At 37.0% G+C, this 14,098-nt stretch overlaps 2 protein-coding genes across 5 annotated transcripts; both read left to right on the top strand.

The window, feature by feature from the left end:
• Positions 1–4,073: 4,073 nt before the first annotated feature.
• On the top strand, positions 4,074–4,640 carry LOC149009465 (uncharacterized). The gene has a single exon (XM_089162355.1). It carries the CDS (start codon positions 4,074–4,076, stop codon positions 4,638–4,640), a length of 567 nt encoding a protein of 188 aa, XP_089018481.1.
• A 1,020-nt stretch (positions 4,641–5,660) lies between these two features.
• On the top strand, positions 5,661–12,569 carry LOC149009464 (bifunctional purple acid phosphatase 26-like). 4 transcript variants are annotated; one of them, XM_089163900.1, is made up of 11 exons: positions 5,661–5,832; positions 6,569–6,778; positions 7,575–7,775; positions 8,250–8,361; positions 8,576–8,802; positions 9,409–9,547; positions 10,690–10,910; positions 11,709–11,830; positions 11,973–12,134; positions 12,314–12,397; positions 12,484–12,569. In XM_089163900.1, exons 2-10 carry the CDS (start codon positions 6,587–6,589, stop codon positions 12,366–12,368), a joined length of 1,431 nt encoding a protein of 476 aa, XP_089020026.1. In that variant the 5' UTR covers positions 5,661–5,832; positions 6,569–6,586; the 3' UTR covers positions 12,369–12,397; positions 12,484–12,569. The 4 variants fall into 4 exon arrangements, 3 of the variants coding, with proteins under 3 accessions (XP_089020026.1, XP_089020027.1, XP_089020028.1); XM_089163901.1 differs by lacking the exon at positions 12,484–12,569 and having other exon boundaries at positions 12,266–12,345; XR_016174714.1 differs by lacking the exons at positions 11,973–12,134; positions 12,314–12,397; positions 12,484–12,569 and adding an exon at positions 11,084–11,228 and having other exon boundaries at positions 11,709–11,794.
• The last annotated feature ends 1,529 nt before the right edge of the window (positions 12,570–14,098 follow it).

Here is a 14,098-nt window from a genome sequence, read left to right as displayed (position 1 = left end):
AAATAAGCGATGTCAAGTATACATTCCATGGCAGTGATTTTCAGCGACAAATCTTCTGCGTTTAATAAACTGATAATTTTGGGGATTTCTCCATTTGATACGATTTCGTCGACAAGAGGACTTTTAATTGATTTGATTAAAGAACAGAGGACCTGGATCGATGTAATGGTCCCCATGGAAATGAGGGATCGAACAGTTGGACCCATTAATACCTGACCCACAAACACGTCTTTGTTGAATCGAACAAGAGCACCCACTGCGCATGCCGATTGTTCTCGAATGTGCTTCGAGAATTCTGGGTTACTGAGAACAGATTCGAGCGCCGAGAACACCTTAGACTTGAGAACCAGGTCCTGCAAATCTCGATTGAAACCCTCTGAAACCCGACTCTCGAACTGACTTACTAGCTTTATCTTCTCTTCTTCGTCGACTGAAGACCCTTGTAGAGCACTCACAAGATTTTGGATATTTTCTCTATCGATCCACGCCTGGATTTCGTTCTCAATCGAACTAGCGATTCTAGAGATCTCATGGTTTTGAACTCGGCGACGGACGAATGATCTGAGACTGTAGCCTTGAGATTGTCTCAGGTTTTCGATTACGGTTCTAAGGGAGATAAGGTGGTTGGAAAGACCGGAAAGATTATCATCCTTGAGTAGGATGTTCTCCGCTTCAGTCTCGAGCTTCATCAGAGCTTTCATGGCAGATGAGTTGCAGTAGGTGCTGAAGAAACTTCGGTTAATCTGTACATCCTTAGAAGCTTGTTTCAGAGCTTCTAACACACTCAGAATCCGCTGGTTTTCTTGCTCCTCAGCTTCATCCATGACGGGTACCTACTTCGAGCTTCGAAGCTCAGAGAGACTTGGTGGTAGAGAGAGAGAGTCTCACTCTCTCGCAGGTTCCTGTGTGGCGAACTCAACGACCAGTCATCGCTCATATACACTGTCAGATGGCGCGAGACCTAACATTCTTCTAATCTTCACGCGTTCAATCTAACACGATTGGACACTCGCCGGATCGGATCCTGATTGGCTGACAGTGTGTCCAGGTGGCATATCTTCCTAGTTCCTATCAAGCATTTCTTCCCATGTTTTTAACCCTTCGAAGTTCGAACCACAAGGTGTACCCATTTGACGGTCAGATCAATTTATACGTATTCTAACTGAACACGTAAGCGTACACGTGAACCCCGAATATGTCTGGTAAGGCAAGTTGTAGAGAATATTCGGATCACCAAACGTTCTCTCTTGGAATCCAATCGAGAGCCAAATGCGAAGGAAAAGGAAAAGGAAAAGGAAAAGGAAAATGGATTCCTTTTTCCACACACTACGATTATGTTTGGATTGCGAGAAAGGAAAATTGTGGGCATATGGGATTAGTTGAGGATATTGAGATTTGAACGTTTGGTTTGGGAGTATGCATGCTAAAAGGGTTTTAAAGAGCATTTACTTAACATCCATACGTTAATACAGAAGGTAGATGATTACTTAATGCTTCTGGTTGGGTATTGTTTTGTTGTTCAAGAATAATGAAGTGGTTTTTAAGTTTCAATGTTTTGATTATCTTATAGCACATATAAGAAATAAAAATGTTAAATTCAATCGTTAGTATCCACTGGTTAAACTGTGGAATGTCATAATCAAGGTATCATCAAATAATATATCCAACTATCAAAGATTATTCTAAAAGATATTTCGAAGGAATAGACAGATATTATAAATGTATAAAATTAGATTTAATATATAGAGATATTGTATTTTTAATTAAGCAACCATCATCATATCTAATCATGAACACATACATATTTTTTGGCAAAATTTAACTTCTTCTTTTTTTACATTTTTTTTATGAGGCTCATCCAGGCCAGCTTGCGCGCACCACGATTACATCCTCAAATTAATGCCGCCGAATGAGTGCGAACCCAATACTTTCCGTGGGAGGTAGAGTCTTTAACCGCTTTACTAACTCATCATTGGCGAACACATACATATTGCCATAAGACAAAGAGGATTCAAAGACCTGGGGATGTTGGAACATGTTACTAATTATTGATATGTATGGGTATAAATAGATTCACCAACCCTACCCAAAAAAAAAAAAGAGTATAGATGTATAGGTTTAAACCCTTTCTAAATTACTTGCATACCTAAAAACACATCATTTCTATGCTGTCAGCATACATACCAATACTACTACTACTACTTAAAAAAAAAAAAAAAAAAAAAAAACCATACCAATACCATATTTGTATGCAAATATGATATGAAAAAATATATATATATATATACACGGGCATTTACTTTTCTCCGTTTTTGTTGGCATACAGCCCACTAAACATAATCATTTGGTGGGGCTATGTTACCAAACGTGACCCTCCTATGAGCAAAGAAGCTTAAATAATCAATGTCTAGCTAAGAAGGGAAAAAGAATTATATCACAAAAGTTCGTTCACTATTTGTGAATGTTATCAAGCTTCACGGTTGCTTGAAAAGCACACCCGAGGTTTCAAATGATCTGAATTCAACTGCAGCCTACATTTGAGGGTTCAATCAACATTTATTTGACTCCCCATACTATACATTGGTTAGCTCCACACTACCTTTTACCTGTTAATTGGTGCGTAGTAACCTATACTGTCTTTTATCTACCGATACTTTCAACAATTAATTGTCATACTGCAAAAGATTATGTTAAGACATTGGAACTAAAATTTTTTATCTATTAGAGTGGAGATTCCTCCCTATTGTAACATTATTTGGCTGGTAACTTTTTTGCTATATTCACACATTTTGCCAATTCTTTTCATTAATCGATGTTTCATTCGACATGAAGAATTAAATGAGTTTTTAAGTTGATGCTGATCATTTTCTGGGTGAAGTTTTCTCGGTGTTTATCGGCCCCTGCTTTTCAAGTTTATTCTTATTTGTCCAAATTAAAGCTTTCTTTGTACGACTCCAGCTTGAAGGGGTATGCTGAGATTTGCACAAGCTTGAATACTTTTTTTACCTTTTTTTTTTAATTTCCATTTTGAGTATTTTCTATTTATGTTTGTTTATATTTTAGACATAATCTTCTATCAATTTTTTCTTGTAATTTTTGTTTCCTTTTTTAGATGACAAAATTATTTGTTCTCCAAAATTTTAACCAGAGAACTGAATACTACAAATAAAGGGTCTACGGTTTTGGGAAGTTAATCCAAAATCATTGGGTGCAGTTTACCTGCTGGATCTACTTCTGTTTCCTTGCTTTCTCCTTCAATGTCACATTTGGTTTGATTTTCAGAGTGTGATTTTTAATACAACAAATTGTAACCTTGTTTGGATAAAAATGTGTGGATAGTAAGTAAGCCTCTACAGTCCCAAATCCGCAACCATTACCCATATTACATACCAAAAATTAAAAATATAAATAAATAAACAAAAAAAAATACTTTACTTTAAAAACTCCTCATCTGGAACCTGAAAGCAAGTGAAATATCTTAATTTAAAGTTTAAAAGCCGATTCAACAAGTTTCAAAGCATATAAGCAAATCTGATTGAAATTTTGAACTGAAAGTTGAGAAGGTTTGAATAAATAAATTAGAACATTTCATGAAGCAAACTTTCATTTTCCATGTCAGAATTGATTATTATATATATTTTTTACTGGTTCTCTCTCTCTCTGCCTCTCACTCCACTCTCAACACAATCAAAAATAACGATCCCAATGGTTCTGTCTGTCTCTGCCCCCCCCCCCCCCCCTTTTTCAAGACAACCAAAATTAACATAGCACAATACTAGAATTCATTACTTGAAAAGGGGGTCTTCCCTTAGATCTTAACATTTATGGACAATGAATTTCTACTTAAATCCAGCAGAATAAAAATATAAGCTTTCAAAGTTCCTATACCCATGAATGATGTAGGACCCATGGCCATCTCAAGAAGACCCAAGGAAGACCTAGGGTAGGGTGGCTCCACAGCATAAAGGGTATTTTGGTAATTTCTTTGGAGGTGTTGTGCTGGGGGTTTGCCGATAGTAGAGGCTTTAAGAAGGAGGGGAATAACCATTGAGACTACTTGCTGGAGATGTGGAATGGGAGTGGAAACTGTGGAGCATATTCTCATGGAATGCCCATTTGCAAAGGCCACTTGGTTTGTTGCTGACTTATCATGCTTTGTCCCTGTTGTAGGTAATGGATTGGACCAGTTCATTGATGCTTGGTCCTCTGTACCTTATGCTTCTAAGGAATGGAGGATGGAGATTGCTGGTAAATGTGTTGTTTTATGTTGGACTTTATGGAAAGGCCGGAATGAGTTTTTGTTTAATGTTGGTGTCTGGAACCCAGTGGCAACTTGGCTTCATGCAGAGAAGATCTTTAGAGATTTCTGGCTGTCTACTATAAAGACTGACGAGCAGAGCCGTAGACAAACAGAGTATAAAGATAATAAGGATTGGCAGCCTCCTACTGGAACTATGTTGAAGGTCAATACAGATGCATCTCTTAAAAATGATAGAGGAGGAATTGGATTTGTAGTAAGAGATGCAAATGGAAGGATTAAAGCAGCTGTTTCTGTTCCTATGGACTTCTCATCAGTAGCTCAAGGGGAGATACTAGTTATTCGTGAGGGGTTATTACATTGTCCTCAGGAGCATTGGTAGGAGGTATGTTTTGAAATTGATTGTAAAGAAGTGGCTGATATACTTTGTTATAGAATCCCCTCCCCGATTGAGTTGTTTTCTATTACTCAGGATATAGATATCTTGATACAAGATCTCAATGTAACTTTTGGTTTTATTTTTAGGGATATGAACAGCCTTGTTAATTCCCTAGTCAAGAAAGCTCTTAACTGTACAGGTAGGGTAGAGTGGAATTCCTCTTCTTGGTTGTCTGAGGTCTATTCAACAACTTTGAATGCTTCCTGTCATAATGAATGATATTTTCTTTACAAAAAAAAAAGAGAAAAGTCTCAACCATCCAATATCGTCAATGAATAGCCGATTGAAATACGACTAAGTATTTCTCTCTCTTGTTCTCTGCTTTGTTAAAATTTTTGGTTCGATCAGTTGAAAGAGTAAGACGGGGTCCTTTTGTAAATTTGCAAAATTGAAAAACTTTTATCGTAAAAATAATATTTTACATTCACAATTAAATCCAGAACTTTCAATTGACACGATCCAATTTATAAAAACGTGGCAAAATCGGGAGCGTTCGCTGCTGGCAGTGTCGGCTTCTGCAAATAAAAATGGGAAAATTACGTGATTAGCTGCTTTAAGTTTTCTTTTACAAAAATAGCCACTCAATGTTTCACTTTACAAAATTAGACAAAACTAAGTTTGCATTTACAAAACTAGTCAAAATATTGATTTTTCACATTTTTAGATAGTTTCTACCCCTAAAATTGATCACATCGAGCGGGAAAATCACTATTTTGTTCAAAAGGAAAAAATCATTATTTTTTCATATCCTTTGGACATTTTTACCCCTATGCCTATAGTCAATTTTAGGGGCAAAAATATCCAAATAAGTAAAAAAAAAAAAACTATCTTAGTTAGTTTTGTAAATGTAAAGTCAATTTTAGTTAGTTTCACTATTTTTGTAAGGAAAACTTAAAAGCAGTTTGGTGGTTAGTTCGCGTCTATTTGGTTTATCTACGACAATTAGCATCTGGAGGGCAAAATCGTCAAGACACAACCCGAAGCGAAGTCGGAAGTCCAGATGATTGGAGCAGATGAGTCTCTTCAGCGAAAGGCGAAAGCTCCTGACTTACGCTTTCGTTACATATTACATTTGAAGACTGTTCTATGACTTCCGCGACAAACTGTTCTCTGTCCTCTTCCGCCAATCGCTAAGGTACACAGTTTCTCTCTGTTTCATTGTTTTATGGTTTTAATAGGATGATTAGTTGCATCTATTTGTGAGCTTTTACTTGATTCTTCGCTCTTGGTAGTTAGATTTGATGTGAATATCAAGAACCGAGGTTGAAATTCTGTTTTTGAGACTTAATTACTAACAAATACGAACCAAAATCAGGATTTTATGTCGATTATGTTCAAACACAGTTCGATGATCTGCTTTCGTGTTGACGAAATCTTTTCCTAATCATTGTTACCTCATTGGCTGGAGCCTGATCTTGAAATCATTTTCTTGCTTGGGATCCAAAGCTGGTTTTACAGTCGGAATTCTAAACCCTTACTCAATACCCCGAATCCAAAAAGAAGAAGATAAGTTGCAGTTGTAGAAGCTGTCGATATGCCATGCTGCTCACCGGTGAATTGGTACTTTGAATTTGAAAGACTCCTCATTACTGGGACTGGCCAAAAGTGCAGTTTTATAGATTATTAGGGTAACTGTTGTAAGCTTAGATAGTGAACTAATAGCAAATCCACTTTGATTGATGCATCTGTATTATGCATGGAATACCTTTATTTGCTTCGTTGATTTTTTTATTTTCTTTTTCAAATTTCCTTTTCTTTCTCTTATTGAGGTGATCCGACTGGAATATAAGCTGGTACTCGTTACCAATCATTTATTTATCCTTTTGTGTATTCAGTATGCTGACGATAAATGGCGTTTTTTCCATTGTCAGGTTAACAGAAAAAATATCATGTTGGAAACTAATAAAGGATCGGGTTTGTTGTTTCGCCTACTACTTATGTACTTTATTTTATTTAGCTCAGTTGGCAATGGTGGTGCGGGGATCACAAGTACCTTTACACGTAATGAATGGCCATCTGTTGACATTCCTCTTGACAATGAAGCATTTGCACTTCCAAAGGGTCATAATGCTCCGCAGCAAGTAAATTATCTTTCTTTCTAAGTTTCCTTGACAAGGGTAGAGACTTTGCTTGAATGCTGATAGGTCCATTAGGAGGATAAAATGAGATATTTTGTCGTTGATTAGCTGAAAGGACCGAATGATCAACTCTGAAACCAATTCTTAAGGCTGGTCTCCTACCAAAATTCATTTGAATAAATGATTATATTTTCTTTGAATAATACATATTTGCTTCTATGCATAAGTTGGATTTCTTTTCTATAAATCATAAACACCAAGTATGTGCATATTTGGTTCGTGAATCTCTGTTGATCTTATAACATTGTTTTTTCGCATTGGAAAGAGAAGTCCATAAAGAGTTCATTTCAAGTTGAAACTACTTATCTGGTGGATTATGTCTGTATCCTTTTGATTGCTTATTGATGCATAACTGAACCATGCCAGGATTTGACACACTTTTAAATGGACATATAGTTTTTAAGCCAATTAACTCGTTCTTGACTCACCTCAACTAAGTTTTATCCCATTTGGGTGAGCTACATGTTCTGTCATTTTTATCTATTTTGACCCATGATACTTGTCTTTATAATGGTCTGATCCTTCTTTAAAATCGTAGGCACATGTTACACTTTGAAGTGTATGCTTCTTTTCTTCTTCTTCTCTCTCGTTTATTTATTTATTTAATTATTATTATTATTTTTTATCTTTAAAAATCACCTATGCAAGATTTTGTAGTTTTTGTATGCCTATTAAGTTTTGGTTGTTGCGACAGTTCATTCATTGCCATTTTTATTGACTTCCTAAGGTATACTTGTAGGTGCATATAACTCAAGGCGATTATGATGGAAAGGCTGTAATAATCTCATGGGTCACATCGGATGAGCCTGGGCCCAGTAGAGTGCAATATGGAACTTCTGAAACTGAATACAGATTTAGTGATGAGGGGACAGTGACCAACTACACATTCTACCATTACAAATCTGGCTATATTCATCACTGTCTTGTTGATGGCCTTGAGGTAATTATTTATTGCAAGTCGATGTCAGCAATAGTAAAAGATTAGGGGCTGCCAGGGCAAATACCCAGGTTCAAGTGGTCACTCTGTGCATAAATGCCAAAGCTCAGGACCAGCACTGGGTAATGGCCCTTTAAGCTGAGGTCACATGTGGCCAAAAAGGTATACTGGTATCTCTCAAGCTTATACTTAGGATTCATTAGTCATTGTTTATTGAAGTTCACTGAGCAGTGAGCACCATGGAAAACGAATCTAGGGATTTTCTTCAGCAAACATCATCCATTTACTTACTTAGGCCTGAAAACATTCACTTAGTGGATGACTAGTAGAGATGGAATTTAGACATTGAGCATTTAATGTTTGTGCAGATCATAATTTTGAGTACTTGCTTTTCCTTAAGAACCTAAATTAATCAGTTTGATATAAAGATTGTTCAAATATCAAAGGGTAATTCCAGTTTACTTTATTGCTTTCTAGCATAACACCAAATATTACTACAAGATTGGATTGGGTGATTCCTCTCGGGAATTTTGGTTTCAAACACCTCCAGAAGTTCATCCAGATGCTTCATATGCTTTTGGAATCATAGGTAAGACTCTCCTATTTTCTGACTGAAAAATTTGAAATAATAAAGGTAGATGACTCCTTGTTTAATTATGTGCAACATTTGACTTCACCAGTACTACAGATATTGAAACTTTGAAATTTTTTAATTGATAGACTAAATGGAGAACAGCAATCTCACTTGGAAATTGATATAAAGATGATGAGATTCTTTAATATTTCTTTTTTTTGGTTTTCAGGAGATTTGGGCCAAACGTATAATTCTCTTTCTACTCTTCAGCATTACATGCAGAGTGGAGCACAGACTGTACTCTTTGTTGGAGATCTGTCTTATGCTGATAGATATCAGTATAATGACGTTGGCATTAGGTGGGATTCATGGGGACGCTTTATTGAGCGCAGTGCTGCATACCAGCCGTGGATTTGGTCAGCTGGAAATCATGAAATAGAGTACATGCCTGAAATGGTGTGTACCATTACGACTTCTCCAGAACAACTATATGCTATTTGGCTTAGTTGAACTGTCCATTTTATTCTCACTGGTACCTTTGTCTACTGATTAAGTGATGATATGTTAACATTTTAAAGGACCTTAAATCTGTTTCACATAGCTTAAACGTAAAAGAATATTATAAGCAGCCCAAAAGGGAGAAATACAGGATTGCTATGATTCAGAAAAAATGAATGTATTCTAGATTATTGTGGATCAGAACAAGTTGGAGGCAGCAACAACTCCTCACTTTCTAGTTGGTCACTGCCTTATGGATCTACGAACTTCCTCTGGTGAACATTGTTTTTCTTTGTGTCCGTATCATGTGCTTGGAACAGCACAGGAAATCTGTGGTTTTTTCTATATGATAGCATTTTTTGAAGTGAGAAATTCTGTATTAGTGTATTATGTAGAACCATGATATTATGTTCTGACTAATTGAATTTTTTTTTCAAATTACAAATTTCTAACATATTTGATCTTTGTTTACCTGATATTTTGTTGAGCTTCTGATGATTTCCCATAATAATACTATAAGCTATTTCTGTTCTGTTTCATTATATCTGGCTATTCCTTTTTCAGGGAGAAGTTGTTCCTTTCAAATCATATCTAAATAGATATACAACACCATATATGGCTTCCGGAAGCAATAATCCACTTTGGTATGCCATTCGGCGTGCGTCTGCTCATATCATCGTTCTATCAAGTTACTCTGCTTTTGGTAATTTTCCATGTCCACCTTCATCTTAGTGCACCTCCATTATACTACAACGCCTTTGAGGTGATGGTTGATTGAGATTATAACCAATTTAAAGTAGTGATCTTTTAGTCTGTTGTCTGGTGATATAGGAATGTAGGTTTCTAGCTTCTACTGAAAGAAACATAAAAAAGAAGATTTCCAATGGAGAAAATAGAATGTTGCTATCACTTTTATTTGTTTAGTGTGAAGCTTTTGAATTCATTGAAGTACATCTGTACATATGATGTAGCCATATCAAAAGGATGAATATCTAATAATGTGATTATATAATACCTGTACAAAGGACAACATGTGAGACCTTTTCTATTTTACCAAAAATGAGGATCTTTTCTACATGAGTTACCTAAAGATTGATTGTTTTTCTTTTAATACATACTCAACTAAGAGTAATCAATCAATCAAGTTTACTGTCGAATCCAAATCATTCATAATTTGCCTATCATGCATACAAATTTATTAAGGTTCACCCCAAGGGGTTGGCTCAGTCGGCAAAAACCAACACCTCATAGTATATAAAAGTTTAACTCCCTTATATATAAAGAATCCTATACATTCTCAAATAGATTGGCTCTGCTTTATTGCCATGAGTCAGTTGTAGCCCCCCCCCCTTTTTTTTTTTTTTTTGGTTGCCCTGGTTTCTGTCTGTTTTCTTCCTGGGGCTAGGCTTTCTCCTTGTACATTTTTTCCTCCCTTTTGGGCCTTTTTGATAATATATATTACTATAAAAAGAGGTATGACCTAGTTGGCCCTCATGGCTGGACTTTTTTTCTTTCTGCTGTGGTCAGTGGACTTGATGCATGAACCAACCATGCCATGATTTGTGCTGAAACTTTTTTATCAAATTGATGTTGAACAACGTTACCTGTTTCCATGATATGTGCATGTGCATAAATGCAAGCTTTACAGTTGGATAATGGTTTTATGCCTCAGCATTTACTATCAGGTTAAAATAATAATTCTAATTTCCTTGGCATGGACTACATGAAGGTTTTCTGTTGTTGACATAGTTAAGGTTATTATTATTTTTTTGGCCCTATTTTTATGGTCTAGACTAGTGTTTTTGCACATGCATTTCTACTGATCTCTGAAACCTCTATAAACAGTGAAATACACACCTCAGTGGAGGTGGCTGCAAGAAGAGCTAAAAAGAGTAGACAGAAAAACGACTCCATGGCTTATTGTTCTTATGCATGCTCCTATGTATAACAGTAATGAAGTCCACTTCATGGAGGGTGAAGCCATGCGAGCAGTATATGAGAGTTTGTTTGTCCGCTACAAAGTTGATCTAATCTTCGCTGGCCACGTCCATGCCTATGAAAGATCGGTATGATTCTACTGGCCTGCTTTCCTTTTCCCTGAAATATCTTGCAAATAACGGGTGTGTAAAAGGGCCAACCCCATAAAATGAAAACTCTTGGTTTTTCACCCCATCAGTTCTCCTTTTACCTTGTCCACCCGGTTCTTCACAACCCACTGCTGTGTTAATCCTCTTTTCAGATCTTGGTCACACACTCACCGGCTCACCGCAATTCCTCAGCATACATATGGTCTTAGTGTGAGATCATGAAAGTGCTCTGTAAACAGCATAACACATTGATGAAATTTCCCACCCAGAGAAGATCATACCATGGACCCTTTCAAGGTTGTTTGTTATATCCATTATATCATTACTGATATTACTTTGAAATCATCTGAAACGCATCAAGGGTCGCCCACTTTTGATGCATAGAAGCATGATTATATAAAATTTCGTTGTATTATATATTGTCATACACTGCATGCCTAGGTAATGTCTGATTGAGAGACTCATTGCTTAGAGACCCCTCCATTGTCTAGGGTTGCCTAGTTGCTGTGACATCTGTGGATAGGAGGGAATTTCTGATGATCAAACAGAACATATCTCCTTCTTCCTTAAATTGGTATGGAAAAGAATTTCAAACTAGTCAGACAAAGATTTGTGTTGCTGGAGAGAGAAATAGATTATTTCATGCAATTGTACGGGCATCAGTTGCGGCCACATTCACAGTAAAAAAATAATATCAGTCGTATATGCCTCAATGGCAGCTAATCTGTTCATTAACTATATTGGGAACTCGTAAAGAGAAATGTTTTCTCTTTGCAGTACCGCATCTCCAATATTCACTATGATGTGTCAAGTGGCAACCATTATCCTATACCTAACAAATCTGCACCTGTATACATAACGGTTGGAGATGGAGGAAATCAGGAAGGTCTTGCTTCAAGGTAAGTTGGACTTCAAACGGTTGTTGCTTTTGACATTACGAATTTACGAAGGCTTAAACCTCTTTGTCTATAGTCTAAAATTAACACAGACCATATTCTGCAGCCTTCTCATATTTCATGGTTATTTCAATTGGTTTTATAGGTTTAGGGATCCACAACCAGACTATTCTGCATTCCGAGAAGCCAGTTATGGACATTCCACACTGGAGATAAAGAATAGGACACATGCATTTTACCATTGGAACCGCAATGATGATGGGAATAAGGTGGCAACTGATACTGTTGTATTTCACAATCAGTACTGGTGAGTACATACCTTGTTTGATGTTTCTTTCTTTTCTCTTTTAGAAAAATAAAAAAAAAAGCGTATCCAGCAGAGGGCTTTTTTTTTATTTATTTATTTATTTTTAATGAGTTCTTCTTTGTGGAGAATAGTCTCAAATAAATTAGTAGGTAAGTAAAGGGTGAAATGGCAAATATCAGGTGTGTGAAACTTCATGGGGGAAAAAGGAGAAGAAAGAGGAACTGTCTGGACTAATGGATGCTAATTAGTACATTGATCATCAGGTGATGCAAAGTACATATGTCAACATTATCCTTGATTTTTATCAATATTGAATGGACACCATAATGAGTGTGAACTACATTTTCAGGGCAAGTGATCTGCATAGTAGGAGACTGAAGAACCATCTGAGGATTGCATATAGCTTGGTTGCGTCTTATTGATAGAATTATTAAGGCCGTTCTTTTAAGAAATAGCTGTGTTGTGGTTTTGTAATATAGTTTCTTAAACAAACTGTGTTAGGTTCATTAATTAATTCTTTGAAGTCATGCAGTTGCATGGTTGATCTTTGTATCTTTCTTACGTGAATAAAATGAGTTGAGATGAGAAGGGGAGAGGTGTGACAGAGACAAAGAAAGAAAAAGAGAAGAGAGGCTCCTATGGTCAAAATAAAGTTGGTTGACTTGGTTCTTCGAGTGTTTTATTATTGTGCTTTGAACGGTGCAGTGTCTATTTGATTAGCCAAGTTCTTACTTCCTCAAGTTTTCTCTCACGGATTTTGGAACTGCAGATCTGCTTTGGTTTCCTGTGTCACTATTATTAAATTTTTTTCTTCTTTTGTTTTCCTTTGGGGGGTGTGAGTTCCGGAGGGTGGGGACACGGGGATGTTTTATCAGGTTTCAAAGGTGGTGAGAGCTACATGGGGCAGCATCCTTACCCATAAGAAATGTGCATCTGGGTTGTTGGGACACATTGTGCAAGGCCAAGGAACATGGAATGCTGACATAATGAATGAGGCATTCATGATCACCTTTGGGCTGAATGCTAGAAGCAAAGTATGGATCAATGAGGCGGCTAAGTATGGGTCAAGTTGCAGTGTGTCCACTGGAGATGGTGGTTGTTTTGGTTGCATAATTGGATTGCTCCAGGTGGTAGTCTTGCATTGGTGACTATTCTACCTATTCCGAGTGTGATATGAGAGCAAAAAATTTGTAGTTATTAGTGGTGTGACTCAGAATGGTGATTAGTGGTGGGACCGGTTTAGGATCTTTCCTCAAGAGGGCTCTTCGAGAATTGCAGGGTGTTGACATCCTTCATTGCTTCATGGGAGAGAGATCTTGTCCTGGATACCTTCTTGGGATGGCTTGTTTTTTCATTCGTTCGGCATATGAGTAATTGGTGTAGACTCGGATGTACCTTCTAATGGAGTTTTAGAGATCCTATTTGGAAGCCTGAAGTGCGAAGTGCTCCATCGCATTTGCTGCTTCATTTGGTTGGTGTGTCACCGGTGGTTGTTAAAAAATGCTAGAAAAAAGAGTATTCATCTCAAAGACCATGGCACTGTGGCTTTTGCGTTAGTGGCCTGGAAGATCTCGGCCATGTACTGAGGGCTTCGGTATAAACTGATCCCACTTCACTGTGGGCTTGGTTCAGTAATAACAATGCGAAAGATTGGGTGTGGTTGAAGCCTTGAAGGTAGCAGGGACAAAGGGAGATCAATCACGTGACTCACGTCCTTCGAGACAGAAAACACGATTGTTGACTGATGTGAAGATACCACTAGGAAAAAACAGCAGAGCTCCTTCGCGTTCTTTGTGGAACCCCCAATGGAGTTAAGAGGAGACCTTTTTCTGTTTTAGGTGGTTGACTCTGTTTTTTTATTTATTTAAGGGGGAAGGAAGGCTTGATGCCTTGATGACTCTTATGTTTTCAATATTTTATAACTGAGATTAAGAAATAATCCCAAGTCAGAATTACTAGATTCT

This window comes from Hakea prostrata, chromosome 7 (genome assembly GCF_041222555.1).
Source record: "Hakea prostrata isolate BN-2017 chromosome 7, UWA_Hpros_2, whole genome shotgun sequence".
In the NCBI taxonomy this organism is placed as follows: Eukaryota; Viridiplantae; Streptophyta; class Magnoliopsida; order Proteales; family Proteaceae; genus Hakea; species Hakea prostrata.
The sequence above is the reverse complement of the archived record's forward strand: the minus strand, read 5'-3'. Positions and strand labels throughout refer to the sequence as shown.